At 45.5% G+C, this 22067-nt stretch overlaps 2 protein-coding genes across 3 annotated transcripts; one reads left to right on the forward strand and one right to left on the reverse strand.

Annotated features, from left to right (window-relative positions):
* The first annotated feature begins 210 nt into the window (after positions 1–210).
* On the forward strand, positions 211–1931 carry TOMM6 (translocase of outer mitochondrial membrane 6). Of its 2 annotated transcripts, none has more exons than XM_066565370.1 (3): positions 211–355; positions 954–1055; positions 1506–1931. In XM_066565370.1, the coding sequence occupies exons 1-2, from the start codon at positions 231–233 to the stop codon at positions 1048–1050; spliced, it is 222 nt and encodes a 73-aa protein (XP_066421467.1). In that variant the 5' UTR covers positions 211–230; the 3' UTR covers positions 1051–1055; positions 1506–1931. The 2 variants fall into 2 exon arrangements, with proteins under 2 accessions (XP_066421467.1, XP_066421468.1); XM_066565371.1 differs by having other exon boundaries at positions 1546–1931.
* On the reverse strand, positions 1585–11963 carry USP49 (ubiquitin specific peptidase 49). Its single transcript, XM_066565369.1, has 6 exons — positions 11843–11963; positions 8603–9977; positions 7608–7812; positions 5850–5958; positions 4042–4247; positions 1585–3123 (listed from the first exon to the last, which is right to left on the reverse strand). Exons 2-6 carry the CDS (start codon positions 9947–9949, stop codon positions 2957–2959), a joined length of 2034 nt encoding a protein of 677 aa, XP_066421466.1. The 5' UTR covers positions 9950–9977; positions 11843–11963; the 3' UTR covers positions 1585–2956.
* Positions 11964–22067: the final 10104 nt, after the last annotated feature.

The following is a 22067-nucleotide window of genomic DNA, read 5'->3' on the forward strand; positions in this document are numbered from 1 at the left end:
CAATCCCGACCCTGGTGCCAATCCCGACCCTGGTGCCAATCCCGGTTCCGCTCCCAATCCCGGTGCCGATCCCAATCCCAGTCGTGCTCCCGGTGCTGATCCCGATTCCAGTGCCGGTCCCGATCCCGATCCCGCTCCCGCCCTCACGCAGCGCCCCGCGCGCGGCGGTGACGTCACGCCGCGCAGATGACATCACGCGCGGCAGTGACGCCGCGGCGCGGGCGGCAGCAATGGCGGCGGTGGCAGGAGCGGGAGCGGCGGGAGCGGCCGGGGCGGTGGCGGCCCCGCCGCGGGGCATCCGCGCCTGGCTGCGGAGCGCCTTCCGCTTCGCCACCGACCGCAACGACTTCCGCAGGTCGGCACCGGCAGCGGGACCGGGAGCGGGGCACGGATGGGGCCGGGATCGAGGCCGGGCCCGGAGCAGGGGATCGGGAGCCCGGTGTCTGTCCCCGGCCTGGAGCAGGAGAGGGACAGGGATTGTCCCCCTGTCCCTGCGTCCAGTTCGGTCTCCTCGCCTCAGGGAGGACATTTTGGAGCTGGAGCGGGTCCGGGGAAGGGAGCGGAGCTGGAGGGGCCTGGAGAGTCCTGAGGGAGCTGGGCAGGGGCTCAGCCTGGAGCAAAGGAGGCTCAGGGGGAATTTCTGGCTCTGCACAACTCCCTGCCAGGAGGGGACAGCCGGGGGGATTTGGGATCTTATCCCAGGGAACAGGGACAGGAGCAGAGGGAACGGCCTCAGGCTGGGCTGGGGAGGCTCAGGTTGGACACCAGCAGGAATTTCCTCATGGAAAGGGCTGGAAGGGGCTGCCCAGGGGGGTTTGGAGCGCCCATCCCTGGAGGTGTCACCTGGAGGTGGCACTGAGTGCTCAGGGTGGGGATCGGGCACAGCCTGGGCTCGGATGAACTTTCCCAAAATCTTTTCCGAGCTCAGCGCTTCTGGGACTCTGTGATTGCAGGAACCTGCTGCTGAACCTGGGGCTGTTTGCCGCCGGCGTCTGGGTGGCCCGGAACCTGACCGACATCGACCTGATGGCTCCGCAGCCCGTCCCGTAGCTCCGGTCAGCGCGGGAGAGGGACCGAGGGGCGGGATCGGGAATATCCTGAGCTGGGAGGGACCCGCAGGGATCAAATCCAACCCCTGCCCTGCTCAGACACCCCAAAATCCCACCTGGGCATCCCTGAGAGCCCAAAATCCCACCTGGGCGTCCCTGAGATCCCCAAATCCCACCCTGGGGAGCTCTGGCAGCCTCGGGGTTTTTCCCATTCCCTGGGGAGCCTGGGCAGTGCCCCAAACCCTCTGGGGGAGGAACCTTTCCCAAAATCCACCCTCAATCTCCCAAATCCAGCCCTTCCCTGGCTGCTCTCCCTGCTCACCAGAGTTTGGAGCTGCAGCCCCCCCCAAACTCACCCTGTCACCCCAGGACAGCAGTGTCACCACCTGAGGTGACACAAATCAGGGGTGAGCCCACCCCAAACCCCACAGAACCCCTTTTTTACCCACATTTTAGAGCGAAGCAGCTCCCCTGATAGTGCTGACTCCTGTCCCAGGAAGGAGCCGGAGCTGCTGGGAGCTGAGCTCGCCCTCCCACCAGGACTGGAGCTGTGGAGCTGCTCTGATCCCACCTGGAGCTGCTCAGATCCCACCTGGAGCTGCTGTGACCCCTCTGGAGCTGCTCTGATCCCACCTGGAGCTGCTCAGATCCCACCTGGAGCTGCTCTGGTCCCACCTGGAGCTGCTCAGATCCCTTTGGAGCTGCTCTGGTCCCCCCTGTCCTGCCTGGAGCAGTGACAAGGACAAAAGGTTTAATGCTGAGAGGAAGATTTGGTTTCCCATTCATTCCTTTGGGAATTGTTTCCTCGAGGATGTTCATGGAATTTCTTCCTGTACCCCCCACCCCCAGATGTTTATTAAATTTTATGGAATAACAACACAACCCACTGGAATTTCTTTCTTTTTTTTTCTCTTTGTTTGCTTTTTCTTTCTTTTTTTTTTTTTTTTTCTTAATAAGAAATTTCAGCTTACAAAAAAAAACAAGGTGTAAAAAGATTAAAGATTTACAAAATAACAAAAAAAAATCATAAAAACATGATTTCTGTTTCACACCCGAGAGAGAGACAGGGACGAGCCCAGCCCTGGGATCCAGCAGCTGCTGCTGCTGCTGCCAGGGAAATCCAGCCTGGGATGGAACTCCAGGGAAAATCCAGCCTGGGATGGAACTCCAGGGAAAATCCAGCCTGGGATGGAATTCCAGGGAAAATCCAGCCTGGGATGGACCTGAAATCAGCCTGGGATGAAATCCAGGCTGTGCTTTGATCCCATCCCTGCTCTCCCCTTCCTGCTCTCATCTCTGACCCCGTTCCTGCTCTGATCCCTGATCCCATTCCTGCCCTGACTCCATTCCAGCTGTGATCCCATCCCTGATCCCACTCCTGCCCCAATCCCATCGCTGTCCTGATCCATTCCTGCCCTGATCCCATTCCTGATCCCACTCCTGCCCTGATCCCATCCCTGCCCTGATCCCATTCCTGCCCTGATTCCTGATCCCATCCCTGCCCTGATCCCATCCCTGATCCCACTCCTGTCCCAATCCCATCCCTGTCCTGATTCCAATTCCTGCCCAATCCCACTCCTGCCCTGATCCCTGATCCCATTCCTGCCCCATCCCATCCCTGCTCTGACCCCATCCCTGCTCTGATCCCACTCCTGCCCTATCCCTGCCCTGATCCCTGATCCCATCCCTGCCCTGATCCTGTTCCTGCCCCGATCCCACTCCTGTTCTGATCCCACTGCTGATCCCATCCCTGCTCTGATCCCACTCCTGTTCTGATCCCTGATCCCATCCCTGCCCTGACCCCATTCCTGCAGTTTCCCCCCAGATCAGGGGAAGTTGAACCCCAGAAGTTCCCCAAAGCAGCCGGGAGTGTTTCCCCTGGTGGGAATGTCACTTTTGTGTCCTTGTCACTGGTTTTGGGTGGCAAACACCTGAGTTTGGAGTTGTTTTTCTGGGATTCCTGCTTTGTCCTGCAGCGTTCTCTGAGTGTAGAAGAGGATGTAGGCCTGGGTCTTGCACACCTCCTCCACACTACATACATTCAGTTTGGAGTCATTGCAGTGCACCCAAAAACCTGGAAAAAAGGGGAAAAAACCCTTTTAGCTGAGGCAGGATCCCTTTGGATTTTGGAACTGCTCACAGGAAACATCCACAGGAGAAAAGGCAACTCTGTCTTTTCCTGTAAGCTGGAAAATGGTTTGAATATAATTTTAAATACAATTTTAATATAAATTTTAACTAATATATTTTTAATATAATTTTAATAAATATACTTTTACTATAAATATAATTTTAATATGATTGTTTAAATATATTATAGTATAAAATATAAATATAATATAAATATATTATTTAAATATTATTTCTATATAAATTAAAAATACAGTTTTTAATAGAATTTTTAAAATACAGTTTAAAATAGAATTTAAAAAATATAATTTTAATATAATTTGAAAATATATAAATTTTAATATAATTTTAAAATATAATTTTTTGGGGGTGCTTTAGAAATATCAAATCATCTTTTAATCAGCCCAAAAGCTGAATTAGGCAGCCAAAAATTCCCAATTTGTGCAGCCAGGAAGGCAGAGCCTGTCCTGATCCAGCTGCTGGGATCTCCCAGCCCCCTGCGGATGTTGCTCATGAATAGTTCCTGTTTTTTCCAGCTTCAAAACACTTTCTGTTCATCTCCTGAATCCCCAGGATCCTGGGCAAACCCAGCTGCAGCAGCTTTGGCAGAATGAAGAATTCCCACCATTCCCAGGGAAAAAAATAAAATTAAAAAAAAAAAAAAAAAAAAAAGCAAAAATAAAAGACAAAAAAATATAAAAAAAAATAAAAATACAGCGGGGAAAACAAACTACTGAAGGGCAAGGAGTGGATCCCAAGGAACTGGAATCCTGGGGCAGGGATTCCAAAGGAGGGAAAAGCCAAGGAAGGTGAGGAAGGGGAGAGGGTTGGGAGGGGATTTGCCTGGGGCCGGCTCACGCACCTCCCTCCGTGTTGTAGCAATAGGCTGTGTAGTGTCCCGAGCCAAACCCCTTCCCGTGATGCATCACCACAGCTGAGAGGTCATAGACACAGGAATCTGTGGCAAGGGAGGGCAGAGAGTCCCTGCAGCAGTAAGGTTCCATGTTTAATACCTGCTCAAAGAGGACATGGACCCCGATCTTCTCGCGGTGATTGCGCTCAGACCACCTGCAAACACAAATCCCACACTCAGGGTGCTCAGCAGAACCAAATCTGGGGGTTTCAATCAGAATTCCCTGCAGGAATGCCCCAAACACACAAATCCCACAGTCAGGGTGCTCAGCAGAACCAAACCTGGGGGGTTTGAACCAAAATCTCCTACAGGAACCCCAAACAAACAGATCCCACAGTCAGGGTGCTCAGCAGAACCAAACCCGGGGGTTTCAATCAGAATTCCCTGCAGGAATGCCCCAAACACACAAATCCTGTCCTCAGGGTGCTCAGCAGAACCAAATCCAGGGGTTTCAATCAGAATTCCCTGCAGGAATGCCCCAAACACACAAATCCTGTCCTCAGGGTGCTCAGCAGAACCAAATCCAGGGGTTTCAATCAGAATTCCCTGCAGGAATGCCCCAAACAAACAGATCCTGTCCTCAGGGTGCTCAGCAGAACCAAACCTGGGGGTTTCAAACAAAATTCCCTGCAGGAATGCCCCAAACACACAAAGGCCAAACTCAAGGTGCTCAGCAGAACCAAACCTGGGGGTTTCAATCAGAATTCCCTGCAGGAATGCCCCAAACACACAAATCCTGTCCTCAGGGTGCTCAGCAGAACCAAACCTGGGGGGTTTGAACCAAAATCCCCTACAAAACCCCCCCAAACACACAAAGGCCAAACTCAAGGTGCTCAGCAGAACCAAATCCAGGGGTTTCACCCCAAAATCTCCTACAGGAACCCCCAACACACAAAGCCCAAACTCAGGGTGGTCATCGGAACCAAATCTGGGGGTTTTGAACCAAAATCCTCTGCAGGAACCCCCCAAACACAAATCCCACATTCAAAGTGCTCAGCAGAACCAAATCCAGGGGTTTTGGACCAAAATTCCCCGCAGGAAACCCCCAAATACATAAATCCCACACTCAAGGTGCTCAGTCCTGAGTTTCACCCCAAAATCCCCCCCAAGCACACAAATCCCACACTCAGGGTGCTCAGCAGAACCAAATCTGGGGGTTTTGAACCAAAATCTCCTGCAGGAACCCCAAACACACAAACCCCACACTCGGGGTGCTCAGTGTCACCAAATCCAGGGGTTTCACCCCAAAATCTCCCTTTACCATTGATAATTTTTATTTTAGGTGGGGTCTCCCCCTGCCATTGATAATTTTTGTTTAGCTGGGATATTTTTGAGCCAGATTTCTCCTCTGAACACCTTTAAAATCCTCAGTGCTACCCATAAAACCCCCCTACACCCACCCTAACCACTTTTTCAGAGACTTTTCCTCATATTTTGAGCTTTTTCTGCTTTCTGTTCCACAGGTAAACAGCCAATATTGGCCCTGAATTCTCTCCATCTCCCACTTTTCACTCAGCTTCCTGACTTCTCCTTCCAAGCTGCCTGCAAACTTGATTAAAACCCGAAGAAATTAAGGATTAAATGCACAAAATATTAAATTGTGGCAGAAAAAAAAAACCATGTAAAGAGGCAACACGAGGGGGTTTCACAAATGTGATGGCTCAGAAGTTACACAACTGATTTGAGCAGCGACTGAGGGTATTTAAAGGCCCATTTTTGGTCATTTTTTTCCCCCAAAAATGTCCTCAGTGCCTCACCTGAAGCGTTTAAGGTGCAGCCGGAGGACCTGAGGTAGTCTGTAGATCAGCAACTGCTTTTTAGCTTCACTCAGAACAAGAGGTTTGGGAGAAGATTTTCGCCGTTTACCTGCCCAAAAAAAACCCCAAAACCCCCCCCAAGGTAAAGATTATCAGGATCTTGTTGATTCTCCAAAGAGAAAAACCAGCACAGGCTGAAATCTTTATTTATTTTTTTTTTCCCAGCATGGGGATGGCCACAGGAATAAAAAATTCAGAATTTCTTTCTCCTAATCGCACAAATATTTGTCACCTCTGAGTGAGAAATCAGAGTTTTTCCTGTTGGAATGTTGAGCCCAAGATTTCCTAGGCTGCAGAATTCCAACCAACAGGTGGATTCCAGCTCACAAATATTGGATATTTTATTCTCTCTGCTGTTTTGTGCTTCTCATAGAAGCATTTAAAAAATGCTCCCAGCAACAGCAAAGCTGGAAAAGAGGAAGAATTCCTCCCTCCTCCTCCTCCCAGGAAAGGCTGGAGCAGAAGGGGCCAGTGGCTGTCAGAGATCCCAATTAGCACAGCACCTGTTAATTGGATTTGTGCAGCCCCAGCTCCTGCAGCAGTGCCCCCATTGCTCCTGGCACTTGGGGCCTTTTCCCTCACTCCTCCAGCTGGAAAATGTTTCCTGAGCCATTCAGAATTCCTTAAAAGTCAATCAGAATTCCTTAAAAGCCATTCAGAATTCCTTAAAAGCATTTAAAATCTCTTAGTGAGCTACAATTCCTGACCCATTTAGAATTCCTTTAAAGCCATTTAAAATTCCTTACAAATCATTCAGAATCCCTTAAAAGCCATTCAGAATTCCTTAAAAAGCCATTTAAAATCTCTTAGTGAGCTAAAATTCCTGACCCATTTAGAATTCCTTAAAAGCCACTCAGAATTCCTTAAAAGCCATTCAGAATTCCTTAAAAGTAGAATTCCTGACCCATTTAGAATTCCTTTAAAGCCATTCAGAATTCCTTACAAATCATTCAGAATCCCTTAAAAGCCGTTTAGGATTCCTTAAAAGTCTTTCAGAATTCCTTAAAAGCCATTCGGAATTCCTTAAAAGTAGAATTCCTGACCCATTTAGAATTCCTTTAAAGCCATTTAGAATTCCTTACAAATCATTCAGAATTCCTTAAAAGTCATTCAGAATTCCTTAAAAAGCCATTTAAAATCTCTTAGTGAGCTAAAATTCCTGACCCATTTAGAATTCCTTAAAAGCCACTCAGAATTCCTTAAAAGTAGAATTCCTCAGCCATTCAGAATTCCTTAAAAGTAGAATTCCTGACCCATTCAGAATTCCTTTAAAGCCATTCAGAATTCCTTACAAATCATTCAGAATCCCTTAAAAGCCATTCAGAATTCCTTAAAAGCCACTCAGAATTCCTCAAAAGTAGAATTCCTCAAAAGCCATTCAGAATTCCTCAGAAGCCCTTCAGAATTGCTCAGCCATTTCATAATTCCAATAATTATGAATAATTATTCCATAATAATTCCAATTCCATAATTCCAATTCATAAATGAATAAATAATAAATACAATTTAATTCTTTCTCCTCCCAAAGAATCAAAGCAAAGCGAGCTCAGAGGAAGCTGAACTCTCTCGGTTTGTGGGGCAGGATTGATTCCAGGCTCTGCTCCCAAGCACATCCACTCAGGAATGACTCCCCAGCCCTGCAGGCCACACTGCAGGGGTGTCCCTGGCAGGGGACAGTGCCAGGGGGGTGGCACTCACTGTTGCACTGGTCACAGGCGTAGATCCTCCCCTCCAGGGCTTCGGTCTCGGTGAATTTGGCCAACATCTCAGTGAGCAGGCACTGGGCCTGGGGCACGGGCAGGATTCCCTTCTCCAGGGCGTGGTAGCGCTCTGGGAACTCCAGGGACAGGTCCCAGAAGGGCTCCACAGTGTTGGATTTGTAGTTGCACGTCCTGCAGGTGACCTGGGACAGGGACACAGGGACACACAGAGCTGGCTTTGTGATGGAACTGAAATGCAGGCAGTTCTCACAGCTTTGGGACTTTGGGCCTTCCCCAACTGGAAGGACAAAAGGGTCATCAAATCATCAATTCTGACTCCTGGCTCTGCACAGGACACCCCAAATTCCCCACATTTGCATCCACCCATGTCCCACAGGAGGTGTCACTGCTCCAACTTTGGGGGGAAAAAACCACAAGGAAAAGGGGCATAAAAAATGCAAAGGCATCTTAAAAAGACATTCAAACCCTAAAACCTCAGGACTAAACACATTCAAACCCTAAAACCTCAGGACTAAACACATTCAAACCCTAAAATGAGGGGCTCAGGACTTCTGTGCTTGTACAGGTCTCATCCAGAAGTGGCACAACTGAAGTGAATTTGTGCTAAATGTGGCAAGGATGGAAATGGTGGCAATTGAAAGGATTTCTTCCTCAGGAACTGGGAATTCCTAAGAGACTCCTAAATGGGATCGTCAACGTGCAGAGCCTTTGCCTAAAACCTCAGGACTAATAAACACATTCAAACCCTAAAATGAGAGGCTCAGGACTTCTGTGCTTGTGCAGGTTTCATCCAGAAGTGGCACAACTGAAGTGAATTTGTGCTAAATTTGTGCATTTCCAAGGATGGAAATGGTGGCAATTCAAGGGATTTCTTCCTGGGGAATTCCTAAGAGACTCCTAAATGGGATCCTCAAGGTGCAAAGCCTTTGCTCCTCGGTGTGAACAGCTCCAACTGGAAAAGCAATTCCATACCTGGCTGAGCAACTGCCCGTGGAAAATGGTGTTGACCACCTTGAGGACCTGCTTGGTGAGCTTCCTCTGCGAGAAGGGGATGAGGATCCTGCGCCTGCTGCCCTCAGACTCCAGCTCCTGCTGCACCTTGTCCAGGAGCTCGCACAGGAACTCCTGCGCGTCCTGCTGGTCGTAGCCGCGGAAGGCGGGGATCAGGCTCCACACGGAGTGCAGCATGGCAAAGGGGGACACCAGGGCCCACTTGCCAGACCACATCACCCTGAACAGGGTGTGCAGCTCGTGGCACAGGGAGATGTGCTTGGAGCTGGGCTCCCTGGGCTGGATCAGCTCCAAGCTGCGGCTGATGGAGGAGGCCCCGTTCAAGGCGGCCGGGGAGCTCTGAACCTTGTCAGGCTTCCCTGGCTCGCTGGCAGCGGCCCCGTTTGCCAGCTTGCCAGGCATCCTGGCCCTCCCATTCACAGTTTGAGCTAAAAGTTCTTCTGTTTCACAGAGATCAAGAGTCAAGAAACATTCTCTGAACTTCTGGAGGTGGCTGAGCACCTGCAGGATGGAGTTCATGTAACAAGTGTTGCCCAGGTTCCTCAGCCCCGTCACGCCGGGCGTCATCAGGGGCTGCCTCCGGATGGAGTAGAACTGCTTCAATCTGCTGCTCTGCACCTGCCTTGAGGTAGGGGAAGCTGTGGCCACCTCCCTGAATTTCCTTGGGATCAGGCTCTCCCTGTGCACGTGGGACAGCAGCCTGGCGCTCTTCCTGGGGGGAGTGCTGGCCAGCTCCTCCAGGAGCTGCCTCTTCATCTCCCGCCGCCGCTGCCGAGCCGCCTCCTTCTTCTTCTCCAGCTCCTCCATTTGTTTTTTCTCCTTTAATTTCAGCTGTCCCCGGGAGCTCTTGTGGAACCAGGTGCGCAGAGCCCTCGCCAGCAGGGCCTGGCGCCGGTGCCACAGCGCCGTGAGCATCTGGGACTGGCCCTGGGGGCTCCTCCTCCTCCAGGCGTCCTCGGCCAGCGCCGTGGAGCGCAGCGTCCTCCCGCTCCTCTGGCCCCTGATGGCCGACAGGGAGCTCCTCAGCAGCTTCAGGTCGCCCTCGGGGTTGTCATTGAGGACATAATCCTGGCAGAGGTAACAGAAGACGTAGAGCTCGTGCACCTCCATGGCCAAGGGGTGCCGGCTCTCCTGGAAGTGCCTCAGGGCGTGCTCCTCGATGTAGCGCCCGCAGGCCACGTGCGAGCACTTGAGGCAGGCCCAGAGGGACTCGGTGGTGTGGCAGTCCACGCACTGCCACTTCTGGGGGTTCAGGATCGAGTGGTCCTGGGCGAGTCGTAGCCGCCCCACATGTTTGCATCTATCCATGACTCACAGGAGGAGTCGCTGCTCCGACCTCGGGGGCAAAAGAAAACAAGGAAAAGAGCTGTGACACAGATTTGAGATCTTGTTGTAGGGTCATTGGGAGGGTTAGGATCTCAAATCTGATTCTTGGCCCTCACAGCACACCCTAAATTCCCCACATTTGCATCTATCCATGTCTCACAGGAGGAGTCGCTGCTCTGACCTTGGGAGAGGGAAAAGAAACCAAGGAAAAGAGCTGTGACACAGATTTGAGATCTTGTTGTAGGGTCATTGGGAGGGTTAGGACCATCAAATCTGACTCCTAGTCCTGCACAAGACATCCCAAATTCTCCCTGTTTGCATCTATCCATGACTCACAGGAGGAGTCACTGCTCCGACCTCGGGGGAAGGAAAAGAAACCAAGGAATAGAGCTGTGACACAGATTTGAGATCTTGTTGTAGGGTCATTGGGAGGGTTAGGATCTCAAATCTGATTCTTGGCCCTCACAGCACACCCTAAATTCCCCATATTTGCATCTACCCATGTTGCACAGGACACAGATTTGAGATCTTGTTGTAGGGTCATTGGGAGGGTTAGGACCATCAAATCTGACTCCTAGTCCTACACAAAATATCCCAAATTCTCCCTGTTTGTAGCTATCCATGTCTCACAGGAGGAGTTGCTGCTCTAACCTTAGGGGGGGGTAAAACACAAGGAAAAGGGTTTTAGAGCTGTGACATGGATTTGAGGTCTTTTTACAGGGTCATTGGAGGGTTAGGATCATCTAATCTGGCTTCTGGCCCTGCACACAACATTCCAAATTCCCCACATTTGCATCCACCCATGTCACACAGGAGGTGTTGCTGCTCTGACCTTGGGGGCAGAAAAGACAAGGGAAAGGGTTTTAGAGCTGTGATGATTTATTAAAGTTTATGTCTCAGTGACACTGATTTGAAGTGTCCTTGTAGGGTCATTGGGAGGGGGCCTAATTGGAGGGGTTAGGGTTAGGATCATCAAATCTGACTCCTAGTCCTGCACAGGACACCCCAATTTCCCCATATTTGCATCTTAATCTTCCAATTACAGCTTCAGGTAATGAAGTCACTGACCCCAAGTTTGCTCCCTCGAATCATTTTTGTTCACATCTCTCAGGGCCTGAGGCACTGAGGTGTCCTTGACTCCCAGGCCTGGAGAGGAAATGGTTTTGTAAAAATGGGAGAGCAGCAGCTGACTCTGGATATGGAGTTTAGAGTTCTACACTAAAGAATTGCAGGAAAATAAATGTATGAAAAGCTGGAATCCTAAGGCTTGATCAAAGATTGGTTTGATAGAAGATCCCCAGTAATTGTGGATCCTTTTCCCAGTCCCCCAAGGCTCTGAGGGGTCAGAATTCACAGGGTGCAGCTCACACATCCTCTCCTCAGCCACATATTTACACAGGATTATAAATGTATAAAAATCTAAAATCCTAAATCTTGCTAAAAGATTGGTTTGATAGAAGATCCCCAGTAATTGTGGATCCTTTTCCCAGTGCCCCAAGGCTCTGAGGGGTCAGAACTCACAGGGTGCAGCTCACACATCCTCTCCTCAGCCACATATTTATACAGGATTATAAATGTATAAAAATCTAAAATCCTAAGGCTTGATAAATGATTGGTTTGATAGAAGATCCCCAGTAATTGTGGATCCTTTTCCCAGTCCCTCCAAGGCTCTGGGGCAGAAGGAGGGCTCAGAGCTGGGTTACTCACAGGGTGGAGTTCACACATCCTCTCCTCAGCCACATATTTACACAGGATTATAAATGTATAAAAATCTAAAATCCTAAATCTTGCTAAAAGATTGGTTTGATAGAAGATCCCCAGTGAATTGGGGATCCTTTTCCCAGTGCCCCAAGGCTCTGAGGGCTCAGCACTCACGGGGTGCAGCTCACACATCCTCTCCTCGGCCCCGCCGCGTCCTGGGCGTGCAGCAGCCCCATCATCCTCCCACAATCCTGGAGAATTTAATTATTGGGAAGTCCTCACTGCCAGGCAGCTTCAAAGCCCTGGAGAGAGAAGGGAAAATATCCTGGTGATGCACAGAAAGCAAGCCTGGAACCCTGGAAGGAGCAGCATTAACCCCTCAGTGCAGAACTCATTTATCCCAGAAATAATTCTGTGGAATTACCCCCAGATCCTGAATTCTCACACACAAAATTCCATTCCATTCCATTCCATTTCATTCCCTGCTTTCATTATTTTTTATTTGAGCAGGCTGTAAAAAAATCTGCTGATCACATGGAGCCTCTTCATGGTGAGGCTTTTGTAGTGCATGACCCAACATATGGCAGAGGGGAAAAAATGGGAGTCAAAAAGAAAAAACAAACAGGAGGAAAAAAATGTGGCCCTCCTGTGATCACTTGGATTTTTTTGGCTGCTTGGATTGCCTGGTGAGAGACAGAGGGAGGAGAAGGGGGGAAAGATCAAGAAAAGAAAAGCTGTGCTCAGTTAAATTTCAGTTCTAGGTGCTTTTTCAAACAATAAAAAGGAAGCAGTGAGGGGATGGCAGGTGCAAAGTGCAACAAAATAATCACAGAGGAGAAAAAAATGGGGAAAAACGGGGGAAAAAACAGAGGTAGGAGAGAATGGAAAAAGGGATCTGAATGAAGTTGGTTACACAGGGGCCTGGCACACAGAAAATGTGGTTAAAATATCATTTTATGAGGTGCAAAGCTGAGCATTTGCCAAAGCTCTGAGGCAGGGATGGAGCCCTCACCTGCATGGGGGGGCAGGGAGCTGGCCAGGTGAAGGAAATGCATTTTTAGTGGCCTCAAATGGCACAAATTTGCTTTAATTACCACCTTTATCAGGATTATTGCTGTGGAGGATGGAATCTCTTAGAGAAATGTCAAAGCTCCTCAGTTCTTTCTCCTGGACTCCACTGAAAGCTCAAGAGGCCACTTGAGCACCCAAAGAACCCCTGAGGTTTTTATTTAAAGCAGCTCAGAATTTCCCACATTTCCCTTGGGCTGGGCTCATTCCCTCCCAAACCCCAAGATGTGGAAAGGATTTTGGAAATCCTCATTTAAACAAAGGATTGATTTGGTCTCTTTTTTTCCAAGTTGGAAAAATCCCTTCCTCGCCTTTTTCCCTCCCTAAGCTTTTTTTTTTTTTCCTCCTTTTTCCTCTTTAATTTTCCTCCTCAGGTGTGGATATAAAAATCCTGGAATTTTATTTCGAATCCTGAAGCTCAGGGAGAGCAAGTGGCAGAAATTCCAGCTTGCAGGAGTGCAGACACTGTGGTAACATTGACAGCCTTCATTTACATAAAAGAATACTAATTATGTTGTATCATCAACATCTGTGATTCTGCTCACTGCCATATGCGACAGTGTGGGGAATTTAACCCTTCAGCCTCCCCAGCACTGCAAATTTCTACTTTGGAACAAAAAAATAGGCTTGAAAGACAGAATATTTTAGGGATTGATCAAACAGCTGGTTGCTCGTGGGCTCTGTGAAGTGTAATTTTCAAAAAAAACATTGAATTTCTCCTCAATTCCCAAAGAGGAAGAGAGCTGCTGGGTTCTCCTAGGAGATCACTCCCACAGCAGATCCAGGGAATTTAAAAAATAAATAAAAATAAAAAGAAATAAAAGCAGATTAAGGACTGCTGTGTGACAGTGCAGGAGATAAATCAGCAGCCTTTTGTCAACTGCTTTGGCTTTTCCTGTGCTGGGCCAGGAGATTTCCTGCTTGGAGAAGGGAAGGGATTCCAAACACCTCGGGCAGCCCACAAAGCAGCTTTGTTAGCTCCAAATCCAGGAATTCTCTCTCAGCACAAAAGCACCTTTGATGCTGCATTTGATAGTCCCCTCTTCTCTTCAGGTGTCCAGGGATAATTCCCTTACAAATCCAGGCCATAATTGCACATCTGAAAGTCAGGAAGGAATTGTGGTTGTTCCACCCCAAAGCACTTGAATGAGAGAGGTTTTTCCTCGAAAGTGAAGCTTCTCCACCCACCAGAGTTCTTCACATTCAACATTTCTCCTGCTGACTCAGATTTTTTGACTCTTTCCATGAAAACAACAAAAAAAAAACCCCAAAGATTGGAATAAATTCTGAATTCTCACACGTTCCAAAGGCAGCTGGAGCAGCTGCAGGTCCAGCTCTGCACCCCCCACACATCAGAGCGAAAACAAATCCCTGGAAAAGCTGGCACAGGACTAAGGAGAGAAGTTTTGCTCTCTTTTCCACATGCACCCAAACATTTTGGGACAATTCTCCTCCTGGGAACAGAGAGCTGCAGCTCCCAGTGGGAATTCCAAGGCTGGGATTAAAGGGGAAGAGGATTTGTGAGTCAGGAGCTGTAAACACAGGAAAAACAAAGCTCAAACCTAAACTGGCAGAGATCACAGGGCTGGAGCTGCCCCAGAAATCCCAAATTGGAAGGGACAAGCCGTGAGCAGCACCAGGATGGGAGGATGGGGAATGAACACCTTGGATTGCAAAAGCTCTGGAAAGAAACACTCCGAGCTCTGCTCCTTGTAATTATCAGCTTTTTCTTTTTTTTTTCTTTCCATAAAAGCTGAATTGAAGGAATCTCTATGAAATCTTCCTTTTCTCACCTACTTAGAGCTTTTCCAGAGAAGGGATGGGGAGGGAAAAGAGGGAGAAGGGAAAAGAAAAAGGGAGGAAAATGAGGGAGAAGGGAAAAAGAGAGAGAAGGGAAAAAGAGGGAGAAGGGAAAAAGAGGGAGAAGGGAAAAGAAAGAGGGAAAAGAGAAAAGGAGGAAAATGAGGGAGAAGGGAAAGAAAGAGGGAGAAGGGGAAAGAGAAAGGAAGAAGAGAAAAAGAGGGAGAAAGGACAAGAAAAAGGGAGGAAAATGAGGGAGAAGGGAAAAAGAGGGAGAAGGGAAAAGTAAGAGGGAAAAGAGAAAAGGAGGCAGAAGGGAAAAGAAAAAGGGAGGAAAAAATCAAGGGAATGAACACCTTGGATTGCAAAAGCCCTGGAAAGAAACACTCCGAGCTCTGCTCTTTGTAATGATCAGCTTTAACTCTTGGCTTTGGTTTTTTTTTTCTTTCCATAAAAGCTGAATTGAAGGAATCTCTATGAAATCTTCCTTTTCTCACCTACTTAGAGCTTTTCCAGAGAAGGGATGGGGAGGGAAAAGAGGGAGAAGGGAAAAGAAAAAGGGAGGAAAATGAGGGAGAAGGGAAAAAGAGGGAGAAGGGAAAAAGAGGGAGAAGGGAAAAAGAGGGAGAAGGGAAAAGTAAGAGGGAAAAGAGAAAAGGAGGAAGAAGGGAAAAGAGAAAGGGAGGAAAATGAGGGAGAAGGGAAAAGGAGAGAGAAAGAAAAAAGAGGGAGAAGGGAAAAAGAGGGAGAAGGGAAAAGAAAGAGGGAAAAGAGAAAAGGAGGAAAATGAGGGAGAAGGGAAAAGAAAAAGGGAGAAGGGGAAAGAGAAAGGAAGAAGAGAAAAAGAGGGAGAAAGGACAAGAAAAAGGGAGGAAAAAGAGGGAGAAGGGAAAAGAAAAAGGGAGGAAAATGAGGGAGAAGAGAAAAAGAGGGAGAAGGGAAAAGTAAGAGGGAAAAGAGAAAAGGAGGAAGAAGGGAAAAGAGAAAAGGAGGACAATGAGGGAGAAGGGAAAAGAAAAAGGGAGAAGGGGAAAAGAGAGAAAGGAAAAAGAGGGAGAAGGAAAAACCAGGGAGAAGGGGAAAGAGAGAGGAAGAAGAGAAAAAGAGGAAGAAGGGAAAAAGAGGGAGAAAGGACAAGAAAAAGGGAGGAAAAAGAGAGAAGGAACCACTTGGAGCACTGCAATCCATTAAAGATGAGTAAAGCTGAATAAAACCCCCAGGGAATAAAAGCAAAAGAGGGGTATTAGTTCAGCTAATAACATTTTAGAGGCTATTTGAAAACTTCTCACCTTGTAAATCGCTTAAACACTGGGGCAAACCCCACTTCCCTGCCTTGCATGGCTCAGAATCCTGGAAAAAATCTCCCACTGAGCTCCCCTAACAGCTCCCAGAAGCAAAAGCAGCAGAAACAATTTGGCTGCTGCCCCTAAAAGAGAGTTACAAGAAACCACCCGAGCTCATTCTGCTCCTCTGCGCCATTGCTGCACGTTTGGAACCTGATTAAAGCCATCTGCAGGCATCTGGTGACAGCAGCCACTTTCTTTTTCTAAATAAATCTGCAAAAAGCCAAAAAAAAAAAAAAAAAACCCAAAAAAACCCCAGTGCAGGGGCCAGGAGAGGTGCTGGGTGTTCAAGCCTGGAACGATGCTGCTTTCATTTGTCCAAAAGGGGATTCCAGAATAAAGAAAAGAGCACAAACTGCTGGCAATCGTCTGCCAGGACAGGTGGGAAGCTCCCATTTTTTCACTCATTCCTTCATTTCCCTCCTGGGAATGGCAGAAGTGAAGCACAGAACCATTGGGGATTGGTGTCACATGAAATAAAGCACATCTGGGGAGGGGTTTTAACCTTTGTTTTTGCAACACTGTAGGAAAATATGGGTAAAATAACCCAAATCCTGCCTTGTTTTTTTTTTTTGCTGTTTCTGGTGGAAAAAAAAATCACCTCCCTCTGCTTTTCCTGGTGAATCCCAACAAGTGGGAGAAGGCACCAAACTCTTTTTTTGGGTTGGTTGGGAGGGAAATGTAGGATTCCACCAAAAGCCTTGGCCTCTTGCAAGAGCTGGAACTCCAAACTCCACACAAAGGGCTGCACATGTGTCTTCCATTGACATTCCTGAAGATCCCTGGGAATGGAGCAGGGTTTGGAAATAATCATGGAAAAGGCAAAGAGGAGGTGAAAGCCTTCAGTCCACAAAGGGATGGCTTGGGTGTTTGCACTGCCATGCCAGTTGGAAGTTTTTCAAATTTAAATATTGAGTTGGAAGTTTTAAAAATTTTAAGTATTCAGTTGGAAATTTTTGAAATTTAAAGTATTGAGTTGAAAGTTTTTAAAGTATTGAGTTGAAAGTTTTTAAAGTATTGAGTTGGAAGTTTTTAAAGTATTGAGTTGAAAGTTTTTAAAATTTAAAGTATTGAGTTGGAAGTTTTAAAAATTTGAAGTATTGAGTTGAAAGTTTTTAAAATTTAAAGTATTGAGTAATTTAAAGTATTGAGGATTTGAAAGTTTTTAAAATTTAAAGTATTGAGTTGGAAGTTTTAAAAATTTTAAGTATTCAGTTGGAAGTTTTTAGAATTTAAAGTATTGAGTTGAAAGTTTTTAAAGTTTAAAGTATTGAGTTGAAAGTTTTTAAAATTTGAAGTATTGAGTTGGAAGTTTTTAAAATTTAAAGTATTGAGTAATTTAAAGTATTGAGGATTTGAAAGTTTTTAAAATTTAAAGTATTGAGTTGAAAGTTTTTAAAGTATTGAGTTGAAAGTTTTTAAAGTTTAAAGTATTCAGTTGGAAGTTTTTAAAATTTCAAGTATTGAGTTGAAAGTTTTAAAAATTTAAATATTGAGTTGAAAGTTTTTAAAGTATTGAGTTGAAAGTTTTTAAAATTTAAAGTATTGAGTTGGAAGTTTTTAGAATTTGAAGTATTGAGTTGAAAGTTTTTAAAATTTGAAGTATTGAGTTGAAAGTTTTTAAAGTATTGAGTTGAAAGTTTTTAGAATTTAAAGTATTGAGTTGAAAGTTTTAAAAATTTTAAGTATTGAGTTGAAAGTTTTTAGAATTTAAAGTATTGAGTTGGAAGTTTTTAAAATTTAAAGTATTGAGTTGAAAGTTTTTAGAATTTAAAGTATTGAGTTGAAAGTTTTTAAAGTATTGAGTTGAAAGTTTTAAAATTTAAAGTATTGAGTTGAAAGTTTTTAAAGTATTGAGTTGAAAGTTTTAAAATTTAAAATATTGAGTTGAAAGTTTTAAAAATTTAAATATTGAGTTGAAAGTTTTTAAAGTATTGAGTTGAAAGTTTTTAAAATTTAAAGTATTGAGTTGGAAGTTTTTAAAATTTAAAGTATTGAGTTGAAAGTTTTTAAAATTTGAAGTATTGAGTTGAAAGTTTTTAAAACTTAGAGTATTTTAAAGATGAAATTTGAATATTCTTCTGGAATATGAATATTCTTATTGAGCCAAGCTCAGTTTCTCATTGGAGAGATGAATAAAAGTGACTGGAAGCTCAAGGAGCTGCATTTTTAATTTTCACCTCTTGACCTCAGCTCCAAAACTCCATTTCCAGGTGAAATATTGTCTCTACATTCCTTAGAGTCACTGAAAACAACCAAAATCCACATCCTGCAGATGCCTGAAAAGGTGGGAATTCCTATTTAATCATCCAGGATGTTAAAAAGAATTGTTAAAATGCTATTTATGTCATAGTTCACAGCTTTCTAAAACTGAATTTCTCTATTTATTCCAGCACATAAAACCCCTTCTCCCCTTTCTTTCCATCCAGGTTTTATTTTTGGGATGGTTTTTGGAAGGGAAACAGGAGCTGAAGGATGATGTGGGCATTAAAAGAATTCCCAGCATTCCTGAACAACTCCAGGGCTCCTGGAGCAACCAAAAGGGAGAGAATTCCCAGCAATTCCCTGCTGGAATTCCCAGGAATTCCCTGCTGGAATTCCCTGGAATTCCCAGAAATTCCCTGCTGGAATTCCCAGCATTTCCCTGCTGGAATTCCCTGGAATTCCCAGCAATTCCCTGCTGGAATTCCCAGAAATTCCCTGCTGGAATTCCCGGCAATTCCCTGCTGGAATTCCCAGAAATTCCCTGCTGGAATTCCCTGGAATTCCCAGAAATTCCCTGCTGGAATTCCCAGCATTTCCCTGCTGGAATTCCCTGGAATTCCCAGCAATTCCCTGCTGGAATTCCCAGCAATTCCCAGCAATTCCCTGCTGGAATTCCCTGGAATTCCCTGCTGGAATTCCCAGCATTTCCCTGCCTCTTCCATCTGGAGAAGCCTGAAGCAATTACAGCAAAACCTCACATTTGGAATTATCAGCCTGGAGCAGGAATTAGAACAGGCTGAGAGCTGATTCTGACTGATAAAAAGTTCCAATTTCACATCACAAAGTTCCAATTTCACATCACAAAGTTCCAATTTCACTTTACAACCACCTTGGCACAACCCAGGATTCCCACAGAATTCTGTGTCCACAGGGGTGACAAGAGCAGAGGGTGGTGTCCCAAATCCTGAGGTTTTCCACCCAAATTTCCCTCCTGACCGGCTCAGTTAGAGCAGGTAGGAGAGGAGATTTAAGGACACAAAATCAGCAGAACCGACTCCAAATCTGATGGAAATTCACTTTTTTTTTGTGCCTCCCATCCCCAAACTGTTGGGATTCACCCCAAATCTTTGTTTCCTTTCACTCTTCCCCCTGCCCAGGCAATAATGAACCAGGGACAGGTGAAACCAAATCACCCCCAGGTGACAAAGCAGGAGCAGAGATCAGCACTCAAATTCCTTCTTTCCTTCCCTCAGATTCCCACTTTTCTTTTTAATCATTCCTTTAAATCACAGCCAGCCACACAAATCCCAAATTTTCCAGCCTGCTGGAAGCATTTTTGCTTTTCCCCACACTCTTGAACCATGATTATCCCATTTATCAGGAAAACAACACATCCAGAGTTGAGCTTCCCAGCTGATGGATTCCAAATACCAAAACTCAGCTTTTTCACAGAGAAAATCCCACTCCAATCCCATCCAAGCTTCCCAATAACAACAAAACCCAGCATCAATTTGGGTTTGTTCACCTTCCAAGTCTTTCCCAGTTTCAACCATTCTGGGATTGAGTGCAGAGCTGGTGATGCTCTGACCTCCAGCACCTTCAGCATTCCCAAATTCTGTGCCAAAAAGAGGAATTTCAGTGAGATGAAGCCCGTGGCACAGGGAGGAGGGGAACTTTGGCAGCTGCAGCACCTGGGGCTCCTGTGGCAGCACTGGAATCCCTTTGTGGCACACACAAAGAGGGATCACAGCACTTGCTGACTTCTGGGGACTCCTCTGCTGCTCTTTTTGGAACCAAACTCAGCTCCACGCTGGTGAAATCCCTGCTGGAGTAGCAAGGAGCCCATCCTGGCAGCAGATCTGGTCCCAGAGAGGTGGCAGAGGCCAGAAAAGCCCAGCAGGCCGGGCCTGATCCTCCCCTCAGGGAAAAGAAAAGAGCATTAAAGAGGAGAGCACAACGTGGGCTCTGGGCAGGGAAGGAGCCTCTGATCCCTTCAGGATCCCCAGACTAAAATAACACCAGGATTTCACAGCCCCCTCCATCATTTGCTTTGCCAATCAATTATTTGGGGTTTTGAACCCTAAATGAGTGAGGCAGAACAGCAGAAATTTTTCTGGGGGTTTTACAACAGCAGAAATTTTTCTCTGGGTTTTGTAACAGCAGAAATTTTTCTCTGGGTTTTACAACAGCAGAAATTTTTCTGGGGGTTTTGTAACAGCAGAAATTTTTCTGGGGGTTTTGTAACAGCAGCAAATTTTCTGTGGGTTTTATAAATGGGTAAAAATGAGGAAATCACAGCCATTTATCCAATTGATCCCAGCACAATGAGGGGTTTGGTGTTTCATTTGTCTGCCCAGCCAAGCCCAAGGTGCTCAGTGGGATTTCTGTACAGGATCCATAAGAATTCCCACATTCCCATATGGAGGGAGCTGCTGTGTGCCCAGCTCTGGAAATAGAAAATCTCTGAGCCCTCCACTTGGACCCTGGGGCTCCACCAAGGGCTTCTGTGTTTTCTTGCCAACAAAGAATTAAGGGATTTACACATCCTCTTGCCCTGCTCAGCTGCTGGGCCTGGTTTGTGCTGGGAAAAGCCAATCCATGCTCTTCTTCAATGTCCAAACAGAGATCTGAAGTAAAAACTAAAAAAAAACAACTAAAACTAAATGTGTTAAAAATAAAATAAAACTGAAATTTATCTTTTCAGGCCCAGTCTGGCCCGAGGTTTGTGCCTCAAAAAGGAAAAACATCACTTGTTGAAATTACATTTCCCTGATGGAGATATTCCTGGTTTGCATATTGGGCTGAAATCCTTTTTTTCTTTATGAATTTCAGGACGTGAGGGTGCCTGTGTGCTGCCCCCAGGCCGAGGTGATTTGTGAACTCTCAGGTTGTTAATCTTCCTTAAGAGCTGCAGATCAAGCCAGGCCCCAGTCCTGCAGCATCTGTTATTTGAATAAATGATCCTCCTAAGAGGTTAAAGTTCATCCCTTCAATTTGTCCTCACATGAAACAACAACAGGACAAGGAGAGAAAAGAGGGAGAGGCGAATTTGGGTTTGATACCACAAAAAGCTGTTCCTAAACCCTTCTAATGTTAGGATAAACAGGATATTTCCTTCCTTATATTCTGATTTATTTCCACATTACCCAAACCAGAAGGTCCAACCACCCTGGGAAGTGCAGGAAAAGAGCAGAACAAATTCCAAAGGAGATTTTGCTTTTTCTCCCCTTTGCAGTTTCCACTCTCCATCATTGAATATTTTATTTCCTCCAAATAAACTCTGCTGGGCAGGATCTCCATCCCTGCTCAGGTGAATTAACTATTCTTAGTTAAATAGATTTGCTTCTAGTCTTAGTCTGATGCCAGATTAACTCCTGACTGCTGGGATTATGGATTTACCTCTGCAACTAAATCACTTTGCAATCTCACTTCTAGCTATTAGTTCTTTCCAGCTCAGCTCAACAGCTTTTAGTGCCTCCTTTGTGTTTTTGAAAGAATGATTAAACATCATTAAATCCAAGCTCAGGGCTCTTTCTCCCAACTCCAGGGAATAAACAGCTGATTTCAGGGGTTTTTTTTAAAGAATAACAGTTTTACATGGATTTTTTTTTTTCCCCAGCATAATTAATGCCATTCTAATAATGGCATTTTTCATAATTAATGCCATTTTCTTTGAAATCTAGAATATTTTTATAGTATATTTTTATATACTATTATAGTATATATTATATATATTATAGTATATATTATATATATTACTATTATAGTCTATATTATATTATATATTACAGTATATATTATATATATTACTATTATAGTATATGTTATATTTCTATACTATTATAGTCTATATTATATATATTATAGTATATATTATATTTTATATATTATATATATTACTATTACAGTATATATTATATATTATAGTCTATATTATATTTTATATACTATTATAGTATATATTATATTTTATATATTATAGT

Source organism: Molothrus aeneus, chromosome 24, assembly GCF_037042795.1.
Source record: "Molothrus aeneus isolate 106 chromosome 24, BPBGC_Maene_1.0, whole genome shotgun sequence".
NCBI lineage: Eukaryota > Metazoa > Chordata > Aves > Passeriformes > Icteridae > Molothrus > Molothrus aeneus.